The 17,217-nt window shown below is 39.0% G+C and overlaps 1 protein-coding gene across 2 annotated transcripts in view; it reads right to left on the bottom strand.

The window, feature by feature from the left end:
• Window positions 1–17,217, bottom strand: part of MMRN1 (multimerin 1) — a 79,694-nt gene that overhangs the window by 41,651 nt on the left and 20,826 nt on the right. The window contains exons 1-2 of one of the 2 annotated variants that reach the window (XM_081332932.1): window positions 14,502–14,509; window positions 11,799–11,884 (exon numbers count right to left, since the gene is read on the bottom strand). Coding sequence is in view for 1 of the 2 variants with exons in the window: in XM_081332933.1 (XP_081189059.1) it covers window positions 14,502–14,608 (107 nt within the window). In the remaining variant the exon portion in view is untranslated. Of the gene's footprint in view, window positions 1–11,798; window positions 11,885–14,501; window positions 14,609–17,217 lie in introns of those variants that run through there. The other variant, XM_081332933.1, reaches the window with a different exon arrangement.

Genomic DNA, 17,217 nt, shown 5'->3' with positions numbered 1-17,217 from the left:
AAAGGTCATCCATCTTGAGAAGAAGAAGTCTACTATTGTGACCTGGAATTCTACCCTTGGAAACACTTTAGGACTTCTATTTGCTGTGCCTTTCTCCCCCCCCCCCCACTCTTAAAGGTTACCATTTGACATGGCCCCCCTGCTAGGATAAACATAGCCCAACCATATGTACTGCAGTTCCCTAAATACCTGATGACCTTTTTCTCTTTTCTTTTATTCTTTTATTTCCCTTTCCTTTTGTCAGAAGCAATAGCAAAGCGAGAAATGTCTTGAACCTTTGGGGAGTCTTCATCATTTACGGTAGGTCCCAAGAGACAGTCCTAGTTTATGGAGGCCTGGAATGTCTGCATTAATACAGTATATGACTTAATGTAGAGTCAGATTCTAGCAAACCCATCCTGGAGATTTGGAAGGAGCAAAGCACAATAAGAAAATGAGGGCAGAAAGGAAATGGGGGGAGGAAATCATCATGAATCTCAGCTGTGGTCTTAAACTGAATTGGAGTGTAAAAGCTTTCTTGAAGCACAAAGGGATTAAGGAAAAGAGTGTGACTCTGTATTTCCCCCTCTCTCTTATCTTGGCTTCAACAGATCCAGTGGTTTTGCTGCTATTTGCAGATAAATGCCTCGGGGGTCACAAGGTTGGCAAGAAGAAAAAAAAGGAGGGAGCAAAGGATTGTCACTTGCTTGACATGATTTCTGACTCCTAATGCTATTTTGTGCAGAAAAGCCTGCTTAATATCAGGATCTGGTTCTAAAAAAAAACTAGTTTGTCTTATAACCTGCCAGATCAAAGAGTCTTGAAAAGGATATCGGCACTTTGGGTTTAATCAATATTTCTGCTTTTCTACGTTCAGAGGTGGATGTAACTTTAGCATGATTGGAATGCAAGCATTAGAATTACTCTTTCTCTCTCTCTCCATATTTTAATTTTAAATAAAATAAGCCGCATTGGGGGGGGGGTGTTTCCCGTTTTTGTTTTGTTTATTTGTTGCTACTGGTCCATTTTGCACAGTGATGGGAAGCAAAGGGATACTTCAGTTCTTGCTACTGGCAATTCTCGATGTACAACCACAATAGAGTCCAAATTTTCCACTGCTGAGCAAGAGAGTTAAGTGAATTTTACCCCATTTTATGACCTTTCTTGCCACAGTCTTTAAGTGAATCATTGCAGTTGTTAAGTTAGTAACACAGTTGTTAAGTGAATCTGGCTTCCCCATTGACTTTGCTTGTCAGGAGGTTGCAAAAGGGGATCACATGACGCTTGGACATTGCAATCGCCATAAATACATGCCAGTTTGATGGGTTAGGGTTGGGGTTTTAATATGGCTTTTAATTATTGTTTTATATTTGGGCATAATATTTAATTCTCTTTTAACTTTTGTATTTCGCTTTTATATTTATTGCCCTGTACACCGCCCTGAGTCCTTCGGGAGAAGGGCGGTATAAAAATCGAATAAAACTAAAACTAAACTAAAAGTTACCAAATGTCTGGATTTTGATCACAGGATGCTGATGTTGATGCTGCTACAGTTGTAAGTGTGAAAAAATGGCCATAAGTCACTCTTTTTCAGTGCCATCCTAACTTCAAATGGTCACTAAACAAATGGTTGTAAGTCAGGGACTATCTGTATGGAAAGGGAAGGGAAAGGGACCAAAATTCAACTCCCAATCACAAGCAAGTTAACCTAGAAATTGTGGTCCTTCTATTCAAGAATGGGCAAGACCCGTCAAGGCACATCAAAGGCTGTGAATTTAAAAAAATGGTTCATGTTTAACTATGGAAAGAATAATGAAGTGCTCCATAAACATACATATAATCTAGCCACCCTTAAAGCATATTGTAGCAATAGTTACAAGTACAATGCAAACAGAAATCTACACATTCAGCAGCTATCTTATTTTCAGATGACCATAGCTGTCAACAGACTTAAGCATTCATCCCAGTTAATTATGTAGGATTTATCAGGTGGCAGCAAGCAGATACAATCTATGACTGGAGGAATCCGTTACATTCTGCTGATAAAGGACACCTGATGGATATCTTTTATTCCTTCACTTACCATACTTTTGTTCCCCTAGCCTTGCAATGACATTCCTCTGCCTACCCACCCCCCAGTCAGTCAATCACATGCAGACTCTTCCTCCTTAAATTAGTGAGCTGGCTTGCTTGGAAAAATGTAGCAGTTTCTATAACACCTGACATTTATTTACACTTCTGGATAGTTTCATTCAGGAGCTATGATCATCTTTAAATGTGAGCCTTTGCACACAATATCCCAACAAATAAAAAATATATTGAAAGTACATTCAGGAAAGAAGTCAATCACAGCTCCCTAGTTAGTCTCTCTAAGGCAGGGATCTTCAAACTTGCCTGGCTGAGGAATTCTGGGAGTTGAAGTCCACAAGTCATGAAAGGGCCAAGTTTGAAGACCCCCTGCTCTAAGTTCTTCTTGGTTGCTTTTGTGCTTCACATATAGCAGAGGTCCCCAACCTTTCTCGGTTGGCGGACTGGAGGAAAAGGGAAGGGGAAGCATTTTACACACATGTGAGTCCTACGGGAATAGGGCGGTATATAAATTTAAATATAAATAAATAAATAAATCTGTGTGCAAATGGGGCCATGAGCAGGCACGCGATGCAAACAGGGCTGCATGCATGATGCAAACGGAGCAGTGCTAGTGCCCACGTGACACTCACTAGCCCTGCCCCATTTTCACTGCATGGACCCCCATTTAGTCCATGTGGAGCCCCACTTAGGCTGTGTAGAGCCCCACTTAGGCCATGTGGAGTCCTGTTTAGGCCACGTGGAATCCTGTTTAGGCCACACAGAGCCCTGTTTAGGCTGTGTGAAGCCCTATTTAGGCTGTGCAGTGTCCCATTTAGACTGCACGGCCGCAGCGTTAGCACAAGTGGGGATGAGTGCGTGCACACAGCCTGTCCCACAGCCCAATGGCCAGAGGCCACAGCCCGGTAGTGGACCATGGCCCACAGGTTGGGGATGACTGACATATAGTTCAAGGGTAGACCTCAGAGATATTATCTAGCTGGACTGCCCCAGATCCAGATCCTGAAAAATGATTTTTTTCTCTCTCTCTCTAATATTTGGAAGTCACAGAAGTTAGGAGCCGTGGTGGTGCAGTGACTAAAATGCAGTATTTCAGGCTAACTCTGCCCACAGCCAGGAGTTCGATGCTGATTGGATTCAAGATTGACTCAGCCTCTTCCATCCTTCTGAGGTCAGTAAAATGAGGATCCATATTGTTGGGGCAATATGCTGACATTGTAAACTGCTAAGAGAGTGCTGTGAAGCATTGTCAAGCACTATACTGTATAAGTCTTACTGCTATTCCTATGTCTGACAAATCTATGTCTGATAGGGTGCCTCTCCATTCAGCCTCTGGCAGGTTGTGTCAGACAGTGTGCTAAAGAAAAAGATGACAGGGAAATGGGATAGATCTCCAAAAAGAACTTGGGAGTTCCCCAGACCTAGTTCCATCACCCAGTCTAGGAGTGGTGGAACTAAGCCTGGGGAATTAAGATTGAAAAGTAGCAAATTTATCATTGCAGGAAGCCATATCTGAATGTGTTGCTTCTACTGTTTAGCTTGACCTGCTCAGTAAGCTGTTGTTACATAATTTAGATAATACTCCCATCAATTTTTAGGATCTCCAGGTTACAAGAACAAGTAGCAGTGTTCCAATATCTCAGGGGTTGCCACAAAGAAGAGGCAGTCAAGCTATTCTCCAAAGCACCTGAAGGCAGGACAAGAGGCAATGGATGGAAACTAACCAAAGAGAGAAGCAACCTGGAACTAAGGAGGAATTTCCTGACAGTGAGAACAATTAATCAGTGGAACAACCTGCCTCCAGAAGTTGTGAATGCTCCAACACTGGAAGTTTTGAAGAAAAGATTGGACAGCCATTTGTCTGAAATGGTAGAGTTTCCTGCCTGAGCAGGGGGTTCAACTAGAAGACCTCCAGGGTCCCTTCTAACTCTGTTATTCTATTCTATTCTATTTTATTCTATTCTATTCTATTCTATTCTATTCTATTCTATTCTATTCTATTCTATTCTATTCTATTCTATTCCATTCCATTCCATTCCATTCCATTCCATATTTTCTATTCTATTCTATTCCATTCCATTCCATATTTTCTATTCTATTCCATTCCATTCCATTCCATTCTATTCTACTGTATTCTATTCTATTCTATTCTATTCTATTCTATTCTATTCTATTCTATTCTATTCTATTCTATTCTATTCTATTCTATTCCATTCCAATGTATAAAGAGGTAGAAAAGCCATTCTGCCAAAAAATAGTCAGAGGGACATAGATACCTTGATGCCTATTTTAGTGGCATTCCTAGGTTGCATCAACAAAATTCAATAGCCAAACTTTGGATTTGTACTATTTTCTGCCACAATTTGGAGTCAAAACCAAGGGTGAAATGGTGGTACAGGGACTCCATAATGACACCAACTCTTAAACCTAGTCAACTCTCCCCAGATCAGGTCATCTGATATTGGTGGCTCCTCTCACTCATAGTGATATCACAGCAGTGAATATCCTATGGGCCTCAAAAAATCCCAAAATTGCCCCAACCAGAAAATCCCGAAGAGGAACCACACATTGCCCATCATCTAGCTGGATATTATACAGCTTCTTTTTTTTTCTTCACTCAAACGTCTCATTTGCATATCTTAACAAAAAACGTGTGAAATTGATCAATTTTCTTGTTAACTTCAAGGATAAAAATAGAAAAAGCAGCTTGAGGTCAGCATAATACTCTCTCCCATTATTTCATAGTCAGCATCAGATAGTCTCTTCAATGATAAAAACATGGAGAAAGAGAAAAAATATAATAACTTGCCAGCAGAAGAATGGAATGCCAGATTGGGTGCATGCCAGGAAGCAGGATTTATGAGCCAGGAGGCACTGCTGAAACAACTTCATTCCTGCCTCTAAGGCCTCCCAGGAGAAATAGTGTGATGTCCAGAGGCAAAGAGGAGGGAGAGAAAATTGCTCACCTTATATTTTAATATATGCCTTTGCATTTTCTTATTTCTGAACAAATAGGCGTGCTGCAACATGGATGGCCTTCCAAATCTGCACCCCCTCCGCTGATTTTTGGGGACCAGTTTCTCCCATTATATAATGCACACAAAAATGCATAGCTTTAAAAGCATACCTATTAGTGAAAACAATCTAGAAATATGCTGGCTAGAAATTGTGTTTGCAAAAACGTATTTAATTACTGGAAAAGTGGACGCAGAGCCGTACAGTAAGTGCACGTGTCAAATCATATCATTTTAAATTCAGTAAATTTAAATTCAGTAAGGGACTGCCACAAGGAAGAGTGGGGTCAGCCCGTTCTCCAAAGCACCTGAAGGCAGGACAAGAAGCAATGGACGGAAACTAATCAAGGACAGAAGCAACCTAGAACTAAGGAGGAATTTTTTGACAATTAGAACAATTAATCAGCGGAATAACCTGCTTTTGGAAGTTGTGGGTGCTCCAATACTGGAGGTTTTTAAGAAGAGATTGGACTGCCATTTGTGCAGAATTTTCTGCTTGAGCAGGATGTTGGATTAGAATACCCCCCCCCCCAAGGTCCCTTTGAACTCTGGTATTCTGGTATTCTGTTAACGTATAGAGATTTGGGGAAATAGATGTCATACTGATTCAAAATGCCCACTGCTATTTTGCTACCTTAAGCATACAAAACAATGTGATGGGCAGGAGTCTCCAACCTTGGCCACTTTAAGACTTGTGGGCTTCACCTTCCAGAATTCTTCAGCCAGCATCCTAAGGAATTCTGGGATTTGAAGTCCACAAGTCTTAAAATGGCCACGTTTGGAGACCCCTGCTCTAGGGCAATTTCTCTTTATCTTCAGATGTGAAATGGTATAGGGTTTTCTGCTTGACCATGTTGTGAGTCCGTGCCAACCTGTGGACCCGGCAGCTGAGTCTGGGGAGTCAGAGGAGGAGGAGGAGGGGTTTGGAGAGCCATCAGAGTCAGAGGAAGGCTCGGATGAGTTGCAAGGCTCACAATCAGAGGAAGTGCCTGGCCCCTCCAATCGTGTTCAGGACGAGACTCAGCTGTGTGGGGAAGATGAGTCAGACTCTGAGGATTCACAGCTGGACGTCATTATAGACGCTCGTAAAAGAAGGCAGTTAACTAGAGCAGGTCAGAGGGAGACAACACGGCAACTCCAAGGCAGGAGGAGAAGGCATTGAGAAGCCACACCTTGGGGCTGCTTAATAAAAAGGGAAGGTGTGGGCGGTGCTGGTTGCTGAAGGCAACTGTTTGTAAAGAACTTCAAGGGCATCATGGTCTGTTTGTTTTACTGGTGAAATTCTTGTTTAACTCCTGCTCTGTTTTGCTTTTTGAACCAATTATTAATTGGAAAAGTATTCTGTTGTTTTTGTTTTGAGGAAATAATTATCAGGACTGTATATATGAAATAAAAAGGGTTGGTTTTTCCAGCCTACTGATAAAAAAGAGGTTGTTCTTGTAACGCAACAAGGAAGGTTGTAGGCTGGGACAGAACAGCAGGAGATTGGAATGGAAGACTTACAAGGTCCCTTCCAACTCTGTTATTCTGTTAAGTACAATCTTTTTTTTAAAAAAAAAGTCCTGGGACTATACAAAAACAGGATGAAGCATCTTGGAAAGGTGAAAACAGAGGGAAGTTGAAACTGGTTTCATTCTACTTTATTCCCAGAAAAAGATGAAAAACAAAACAAAATAGTGGCTTGCCAACTTCCTATTTGTGGGGAAAGTTGTATATCAGTTTCCATTCAGCTGGATGTCGGACATTGCCAGAGACTTCCCATATATTGTGGGAGATTTTGGAATATCAAAAAGATTCTAGGAAGCACATCGCACTGATGAGTTTCCTAGAAGAATCTGACGTTCCTCCTCTGGCTGCACAGTGCACAGCAAAATCAGTAGTTAATTGTGCTAAATAGTTGTGACACGTTACTTAAGGAATTTAAGTATGCCCTTATGCCCTTCAGTATAAATATTTCAAGATATCTCACAGTAGGAATCAAAGCCAGTGAAAACGTAAAAAAAACCCCAATTCATTTCATGCATTTATGTGTGTTGGGCAGACAAATACGTGTAGTCCATTAAGAAGCCAGAAGAAGAAAGCTGGAATTGTTGGAAGAACATTTTGAGAAGAAAGGATGAACAATCACAATAGGACTTGTCTCAGCTTTGCCTCCCTTGTTGGGCCTCCCTAAGAAAAGGCAACCTTGGAATTACTGGTTTGCGTGGATTTTTTTTTTCAAATTGTACATCTCAAAAGATTTGCATACAGTAAGGAATGTAGAGAAGTAAAGGTCAGCCCCTGTTTGCTCTTCCCTTGCCCCTTAATTTGCCAGGTCTGAGCTGGCCTTGGGGTTTTAAGAGGTGATTAATGTCTCCTTGAACAAAGGAGGTGTTTCCATTTGTTTAAAGTCATTCAACCTTTATTGAAAAGACCTCCCTGAGGATCCTTGTAAAAGCATCTAGATGAAACTTATTATCTGGACCCGTTGCAATTGAGGTTTTGTCTGGAATTTACTACTGAGATTCCTTTGAACACATTCCACGTCTGGAAATAAATAGGGGAATTTGACCTGCTACAGTCTTCTCAACACCTTTCACTATCACTGACCATGTTTGTTCAAACACCTTTCATTGTCCTTATTAGTCATGATATATTATTGGGCCATCTTCTGAACCTGAATTGTTTTGCAGTTGTTTTCTTCCTTCATGTTGAGATGCAACCAGAAGGCAGCACTGGAAGATTACTGCTTGACCCCTAGGTCATTGACCTATGATGTCCCATAGGATTTCATCTTGGGTCCTAGGTTGCATAGTGTCTACATGAAACTATTGGGCATAGTCGTTTGAAGCTTTGGAGTGCTGATGACACCCAGGTTTATCGCTCTTTACTGTCTTATTTCAAGCAAGCAATCAGCATCCTTGAATATTGCTTAAATGCAACAATGGAGTCAATGAGGGAGAACCAAAGGGAATAAAAGCTTGATTTTGATTTTGATAGATTTTATTTTAATTTAATTCAGCTTTGACTGTATAGTAAACAATATTTGTGTCTGCTTCTGTGTTTCTGTATGTGCACATAAAAAAATAACGCTCATGGGTTTCCCAAATGGTAGGGATGCACAATCTGTGCTCCAGGTGTATATCTTATGCACCAAGCTTTTGGATAGGTAGATAGTCTTTCTAAAAGCTGTTGTCAAAGTGTAACATTTAATGTGACAGAAGAGAAATGGTTAAATAGGTAGCAATAGCAATAGACTTATATATGATTCACAGTGCTTTATAGCGGTCTACAGAGATCTAAGGGGTTTACAGAGTCAGCATATTTTCCCCAACAATCTGGGTCTTCATTTTACCAACCTCAGTAGGATGGAAGACTGAATCAACCTTGAACCGGTGAGACTTGAACTGCTGAACTGCTGGCAGTCAGCAATTAGCAGACATAGCCTACAATACTGCATTCTAACTATTGCACCATCATGGAAACAATCACATTAATTATAAAAGAATAATAGAGTTGGAAAGGTCTTTGAAGTCTTCTGGTCCAATCCCCTGCTCAAGCAAGAGAGTCTATACCATTCCAGACAAGTGGCTATCTCTCTTCTAACCCTTTTCTTAAATATCTTCAGTCATGGAGATCCACAACTTCTGCAGGCAAGCAGTTCCATTGGTTGATTGCTCTCACTGTTAGGAAATTCCACCTTAGTTCTAGATTGTTTCTCTCCTTAATTAGTTTCCATCCATTGTTTCTTGTCTTGCCTTCTTGTGCTTTGGAGAATAGGTTGACCCCTCTTCTTTGTAGTAGCTCCTCAATTATTGGAACAGTGCTATCATGTCAGCCCTAGTTCTTCTTTTCCCTAGACTGGCCATATTCAAAAACCTTTATTCATATGTTTTAGCCTCCAGGCTCCTAAACATCTGTGTTGCTCTTATGTTTAATTGATTAGATTAATTACAATTACTTTATTCTATTCACACCCAGTATTTGGAGTTCAGCACCTGAATCTCCACTCAAAGCTATATGTGGCTTTTGGTCGGAATACAATGCAAATGTCCTCTCTCAATATGTGGATATCTGCAGTAAAACCAGAAATCACATGGCCACTTGGTGCCATCTATCAATAGAGACTTTTTCATATGGTTAATGCATGAAAGTCTTTAAAGTCTTTGGATTCCAGCAGGGCTCCAAAAATGATGTTTCATAATAATAATAATAATAATAAAGTTGGAAGGGACCTTGGAGGTCATCTAGTCCAACCCCCTGCTCAGGCAGGAAACCTTATACCATTTCAGACAAATGGCTGTCCAGTCTCTTCTTAAAAACCTCCAGTGTTGGAGCATTCACCACCTCTGGAGGCAGGTTGTTCCACTGGTTAGTTGTTCTAACTGTCAGGAAGTTTCTCCTTAGTTCTAGGTTGCTTCTCTCCTTGACTAGTTTCCATCCGTTGCTTCTTGTCCTGCTTTCAGGTGCTTTGGAGAATAGCTTGACTCCCTCTTCTTTGTGGTAGCCCCTGAGATATTGTTCCATTAAGATATCTAACAATTCTTGCTGCATTGTTACTATCCATACCAAAGCACTCTTTGAAGGTGTGGGTGAGTTTAAAGATGGAGGAAATTATGTGTATTAATGAATGATGGAGGATTAGAATCAATTTAAACCCAGTTTGCTTAACAAAGTAAAACATTCTTTTTCTGGCAATTGAAACTCCAGCTTAGGCTTTTAATATATGCCCTTTAGGTCTGGATTTGAGAATGTCCCAAGGAGGTTTTCATGATCAGGGTCAATAAGACCAGAAAGGTGTTTAGGTCCTATGGATTGATAAATGTGATTGAATCTCCCTTCCGAGATGGATTTTTTTTAAAAAAAAATTGCTCAGTTTGTCTGCAATCTGGATTCAAATAATGTTTCAGAAAACCAGCTCTTTCCTGTGATTGTTGCACCCATTGTCTTCATGTGATGATAACCCAAATAGAGAACTAATGCTAAAAACAATAACAATGCTAAGTTTCTTCTTGGGAATCGGTTTACTGGCTATTTATAGTGGTGCAATAAAACATGTCATAAATTTGTATACATGTGTAAGTATTGATCTTTCCCTTTTGTCTGATGCTCTATATTCAAGATGGCTTTCTTTATTGTAAACATTATACAGCCATCTACTGGAAAAATTCTATAATTGTATCGTCCCTTTATCTTACTTAGAATTAGTCTCAATAAAGTTGGGAATATTTTCAATGAAACCAAGCTCCCTTCTCTGAAAAAAAACCCCAATAGGTTCTAAGTTAGAACCTACTGTATTATAGCTCCCTTCTCTGAAAAAAAAACCCAATAGGTTCTAAGTTAGAACCTATTATAGGTTCTAAGTTAGAACCTATTATGAGAAAAAATATGAAGCACTGTAATAAAAGAAAAATGTTTGGAAGTTCAACATTAGATATAAACCCACATTCTCTAACCTGGTACCTCTCAGATGTATGATACTAACTCTTATCAGACACAGTCAGCATTATCTATTATGGAAGATGTAGACCAACCTATCTGAAAGGCATATGATGGGGGAAGGTTGATATAAAATAAAAAATCAGTAACACTTCCATAATTTCCAAGATTTTTTGTATATTGGGGAAATTATTCTGGAAGAAAATGACATTTACACCTTCTTTAGATCAGTTTTGGCCTGGTTCTACTTATATTTTGGGCTTTAGGTTGCAAAAGTTCTAATACTGCAATTTTAAGAAAAGTATAAATGTTTTTTTCAACCTGTGTAGCTTTGCTTGCTTTGTATAATTCTGGAAACAGATTTTAAGAACTTGCACTTGTTAGCTTTGTCCAACATTCACCAAAGACAAAAGGAAAAATGTCTTTTCCCTTTCCACCCAATTTTTTTGAATGATAGTCAAACTGATGCATTTAACCATTTCTAATGCAACACTTTAGGTCTAGATTTTATCAATTTCCACAGCTATATGCCTAGAATGCCTACAGCAGGGGTCTTCAAACTTGGCCCTTTTATGACTTGTGGACTTCAACTCCCAGAATTCCTCAGCCAGCATGCCTGGCTGAGGGGTTCTGGGAGTTGAAGTCCACAAGTCATAAAAGGGCCAAGTTTGAAGACCCCTGGCCTACAGTTTCTTCAGCACCCTGAAAGACATCAACATGATTGTCACTTTACTCTACTCATTGAAATAATCTGAGAAAGCTCAGCTCCAGGTGTTTTAGTTATGCAGCTAACGGTTGGGCCTCCTTTATAAGTATTCCAATTCTGTGAAATGCACACACTTTTTCTTATTTATGTGGGATCTCTTGCATTCTGAAATTAAAAGTAGTAATCTAGACCAATAAAATATATTGAGCTGACAAATGAGTTAGGTCCATCTCTGGTGGCTTCAATTATACACAATCACTTTCATCTTTTTAAGCATGGAGGTAATGAATGGAATGAAGTTTTATTAAGCAATCAACCATAACTGTTTCCAAAATTCTCCCAGGCAAAACCCCAACTAAACAGCTTTCTGAACTGTCACTTTTATTATTATTAACAGATGTGAAGCATTGTGGCCTTGGATAACCTGGATTGACTTAACCCAGTCCTTTAAGTCCTTTATGTGGACTACAGACACTCTATGGATGGAAAATGGAAAATGGAATGAATGAATGAATACATACAACCAAGTTTCCACAAATGAAACTAAATATTTCCCTCCATAGAGTCTCCATACCACCCTTCAGGCTGCTTACCTATAATTTCAGAAGAGATGGAAGACCCCAAGGTATCCAGTTTTGGACTGAAAACAGAGAATTCTAGGTTGTTGTTGTTGTTGTTTCTATAAATCAAGATCAAATAAACCTTTGGGGCTTAAGGGCATATTTAAAATGTATGTTGAGAGCATAGGTGACTCTACTCACAAAATGGCTGTCATGAGAGACACAAATAATCCACTTACCGGAAGGGATAGCAGCCCTTTTCCCTGGATACTTTCTACGATCCTGGTGAGATTTTTGTGAGGCCTAAAGGCAGTACTGCAAATAGATATGCTGCTAGAGGCTAATGCTTTCGAACATGACAGCTCCCTATTTATTTTTTCATTTAAAAGAATCATTAAAAAATAATCAGATGGGATAGGGTGCCTAATGGGTACCAAGGGAGGAGTCTGGGGGTTTGCTGGTGCCTGGAAGCGCTGTAATGCAGTTTCATTTTCATTGGCTTGTTTAATCTTTTACATTTATTACAACTGAATAGTAAGGGTAATAATAAGAGTAACCGTTGCAAACATTTTAGATTTGTGTGGGTTTAACACTCTCCATTGTGGCATTCGAGAGCTCCTTGCTTTCAGGCAGGTTGTTTGCAAGTATTAAGGCTTCTCCCTCTTGAATGGGAACAGCAGTGAGGTCTCTATATTTCTGCCCATAAATTTTTAATCATAGCCTCCTCTTTTCCACCACTGATTGAGTTCCCTACCGCAGCTAATGGCATGTCTTGTAATATTCATCCATGTAAAATATGTATATGGATGCCATTTCTTATTTTTCAAAGGCAGCTCACATAAAGCGAGCTGAATGCCTTTCAAACTAGGGCAAATTTGTTACATGTTTGATCACCGGGCTAATCAGAACATACAGGAGAAAGACACAAGGTTGGTATAATCATCTGGATGGCATTTTGCCACCTGCCTCAAACGTAAAGCCAAATGAAAACCAGGATGTAAATTTTATTTGACTTCAATGGGAATAGGGGTCGAGTATCTAAATGCATGCCCTCTGGCTGGAATACATTCAAAGATGACATACCTTAAAGAAGTCAACAGGTCAAATTACTAGAGGTGAATGAATTTTTAAACAAGAGGCATTTTGACGGCCATGATTTAATATCTCCAAATGTAATTACTTTATAAATGATTCCAGCTTTTGTTACCAGCTAGTATATTGTAACTATGGTGGAAATAGAGCCCCAGCCACCCTTCTTTCTTTCTTTCTTTCTTTCTTTCTTTCTTTCTTTCTTTCTTTCTTTCTTTCTTTCTTTCTTTCTTTCTTTCTTTTTCTTCCTTCCTTCCTTCATCTTCTACTATCTTCCCTTATTGGTATCATTATAATGATTATATTACTTTGTTGTTTGTATGTACATTGAGAGCTTCTGCACCAGAGACAAATTCCTTGTGTGTCCAATCATACTTGGCTTATAAAGTATTCTACTCTACTCTACTCTACTCTACTCTACTCTACTCTACTCTACCCTACCCTACCCTACCTTACCCTACCCTACCCTACTCTACTATTTCCTTTCATCCTCCTTCCCTTCCTTTCTTCAAAATGAAATTCCTTCAGAAAAAAAATTGACAGGATTCAACCCAGAAGTCTCCTGCTTTCCCCCCATTTTTTCCTTAATTTTATAATGGGCAGAGAGAAGATAGATCTCTGTCCACTGGTAGATCTCCAAAAAAGCTGTAAATAGGCCAGCACAGTTTCTGACTTCCAATATTTACGTGTGTATGTTTGTGTATGTGTATGTTTCTTTGTGTGTATGTATGTCTCAAATCACTTTTGGCTCTTGCCTTCTGCCTAGACAAGTCTCTGCCGTTTTCTTCGCAATATTTCAAAAGCTGTTTGTCACTATTTGAGGGGGGGCAGGGACTGGCTCAAGGACTTTGTACTTATGGAAGGACTAGACTTTCTTCTACAGTAGTGGCCAAAATCGTGGAAACCTTTTGGGAAAAGTATATTTTTGAGGTTTGATGGCTAATAACACCACTTTTTGTTTTGGAGTAGTGCCATAAAATTATATATCAATGGAAAGATAATTTAATCAAGAATGTAATGCAACAAAGTTTGTTCATTTATCTGTACTGTATTCTATGAAAAGTTATAGCCAAATAACCAGAAAAAGGAAGCACAACTTGCTTAGGTTGATATCAGGTAGCTTTCCTTCATCTGATTGTAGCCAATGAGAGTGAGTGTTTAGAGAGCCAATCAGGTGTCATCTTGTTTTGGCAATGAGCCATTCAGATCATGGTAAGATTCAGTTATTGATGTCATGTATTGAAGCTGAGAGGAGGACATTTGTCAGTGTGTTATGTGATCGCTATCAAGTTGGTTGGGTTTTTTTGTGTTCTTTCATTTAGTGAGCTTGTAAAATGTAATAAAATTAAGGTAATGGTGCAAAGAGTTGACTGGTTGCCCAGAAAGCGATGTAAAATAGTATTATTAAGTGAACAAGGCTATAGTTATAAAGAAATTAGAAGAAAAATTGATGGAAACTTAACCAAAGGTGGCATTTGTACTGTACACTTTTCCCAAAAGGTTTCCACAATTTTGGCCACTACTGTAGAAAGACCTCAGTTGTTAATTAACAGTTGTTAATTCTATTCTGTACCAGTTTGATGGCCAGTTGACTTTGATTATCAGAAAAGGTGGTTGTTGTTACTATTATTTTAATATTTTCCATACCTGTTGGTTGGCATGTTCCTCCACTGTATCCCGGACAGCACTTCCACTCCAGTGAGGTAACTATAATATGTTTGATCCTGTAAACTTGCTGGGTCCTTGACTGGGAACTACAAGGTGATTTGAAAAGCAGACATTAGTGGAGGTTAGGGTGAAGGGACATGATACAGGATGATAGATCAGTAACAGGTCACAGGGGGATTAGTCCTGAAGTTTATTGATTGTGAAAGATCACAAGCAAATGCTTTTTGACAGAATCACGGCATGTCAAAGCTCATAATACTAAACATTTCAGGAGCACAAATGAATGCGAGAAGGCATTTATTTAAGTATATATGACCATTTGCTTTGTGAGGAAAGTTTTCAGAGACGTCTGAGAAACAGAAATAACTTTCAAGAAAAAAAATAAGAAATTGTAGTGCAATAAGATGGCATGCTTATAAACCATGAAACTGGCATCACGTTGAAAAAAACTGAATATATTTTCCCTCAATGTTCAGAAGAAAACAAGATAACATAGAGAAAAAATATCCTAGGAACAGGGTACCAAAACAGAAAAGATCCTTCTTCTGATCACTGGTCATCACAAGAATGCAGAAAGGGCATTCAACTCTTAGACCCTAAATAACAACTCCGCATTTTTGCATGTCATACAAAGTTGCAAACTTAGCATTTTACTAAATCAGCTATGCAAACCAATGCTTTTGTAGAGTCAGAGAGATTTTCCTCAATCAAATGTACATATTACAAGTTCTCGTTAAGCATGTGCTTAAGCATGCACTCATATACACTGTCCTAAGCTTTGCAGTGTTGAATCTATATTTCCAAAACTGGCTGTGTCTTCAATCCCATCTGTTAAAAACTTAATTCAGTTTCAGGAGCTATGACTTGAGAAATGGTTGGTTTTAATGATCCTTCTGATAGGCAATTCTAAATATCCTCATTTGGAATGAATCCATCACCAAGCATCTGCTGAAGCTCCAGAACTTCAGTGACCACACACTCCTTTTTCATTTAGAAGCTGAAAGTTGTAATTTGCCATTTTAATTTCCCATTATGTTTCAATCTGGGTACCTCCAGATATATGGACAATTTTGAGGTCAGGGAATTCTTCTTGAAGTCCACAATGGGTGGGCAAGACTGCTGATTATCTTACCTTTTATGAAATATACAAGATCAAAACAGGCACTTCCAGAAGAAGGGCATCAATTTTATAGCAAAGGGTGATAATTATAGCATATTACAAAAAAAGCTTGCCATAAGGAGAGGATGATACACTGAAAAGCAAATTATATCAAATGTAATCTTATTTATAGCCCTTACACTTGAGATTCCTATTTAAATTTTCATTACTTACACTGAAGGCAAGGAGTGCAGTAGGCTAAGGGAAAAACTGAATAAATATCCATTTTTTCAGAAGCTAAAATTATGCCTTCAGTTTCAGCATGACTATGAATAAGATGCAATGCAAATGTGTGTAATTAAGAGCATGAAATCTGGTTCCGAAATACTCATGTCCACTCAAAGTTTCTGCTCAAGTGAATCCCTAGAAACCTTTTCGGGTTGCTAGAGTAACATCTAATTAGTGGGGAGATTTTTGCAACCAAGTTGCCTTCTGGGATTTACTCACATTTACATCGTCTTTCTTATCATTTAGGTCTACTCAGGATGATTTTGTAGTCAAGTGACAACATATGCATAGTTGGCCATGCATTTGGGATCTACCCTGAAAATAAAGATCCCATCTTCACATGGTTCTAGATAGTATGGATGATTCTAAATATACTCTGCACAATGAACAAACTACTCAATTTAGATTAATCCCTTCATACAGAAAGATGAAGGGATATTTAAGACCAAGGATAAATGACCCTCATTTTTTTCTTCGTATTATCTGGCCATGCATGTAGACTTCTATTCCCTAACTAAAGAACAGATTATTGTAGTAAGAAGCGAAGGAAGTCTTGGACAGTGAAGAGTTTAGGGAAGGAGTATTCAGGATTTTATCAGTGAATAAGGAGTGAGTGGATCTTTTACTAGTGTGGGGGAGAGATTTTCAGAAATAGAGATAACATCTTCTGTTTTTAAGGCTTTTTGTGGGACAAGGCTAAGAGTTGCAAACATCTGTCTTACTCCTTCCCTTAAAGTTTTTTTAATTTTTTTTTATTACATTTAATCATTTACTTTTAAGAATTGAAGCTGTAGGAGAATGACAGGCAGAGCCTGGGGGCGGAGTCAAGAGAGGAATCAGCCTGGAATCATTAGGTGCCCAGAAGCAGACTTAGTCCAACCCCTCTTGAATTCCATTAACTCTTATCTAGCACCAATTTAGCACTGAACATTAGTTGACTAGATTCTTGTGTATAGGCATGAGCAATAAATCAGCTTAACTGGTACTTAATTTTTGGTCCTGATTCTTTGCTGCTCACAAAAGCTTATACGGTACATAGCAAAGAAACATTCTGAGTATTATATTTCTTTATAGGAAGGCACCATAACCATTCCTAGGATAGATTCTACTTCTACTCCCCCAACCAAATAACAAGGAAGAAAATGTAATAGAGTGGTAGAGAAAGCAAAACCCACAGTTTGCCTTCTGGTCATGACCCAAAGGACAAATAATTTGGTGCACAAAGTAAATTGTGAAAATACCCATGAAATATTCTCAAATTTCTTAAACTGCTTACTGCACTCCACCCAGCCTAGATCTTTGGCGGAG

The sequence above is a fragment of the Vipera berus genome, assembly GCF_964194415.1.
Source record: "Vipera berus genome assembly, chromosome: 7".
Lineage (NCBI taxonomy): Eukaryota > Metazoa > Chordata > Lepidosauria > Squamata > Viperidae > Vipera > Vipera berus.
The sequence above is the reverse complement of the archived record's forward strand: the minus strand, read 5'-3'. Positions and strand labels throughout refer to the sequence as shown.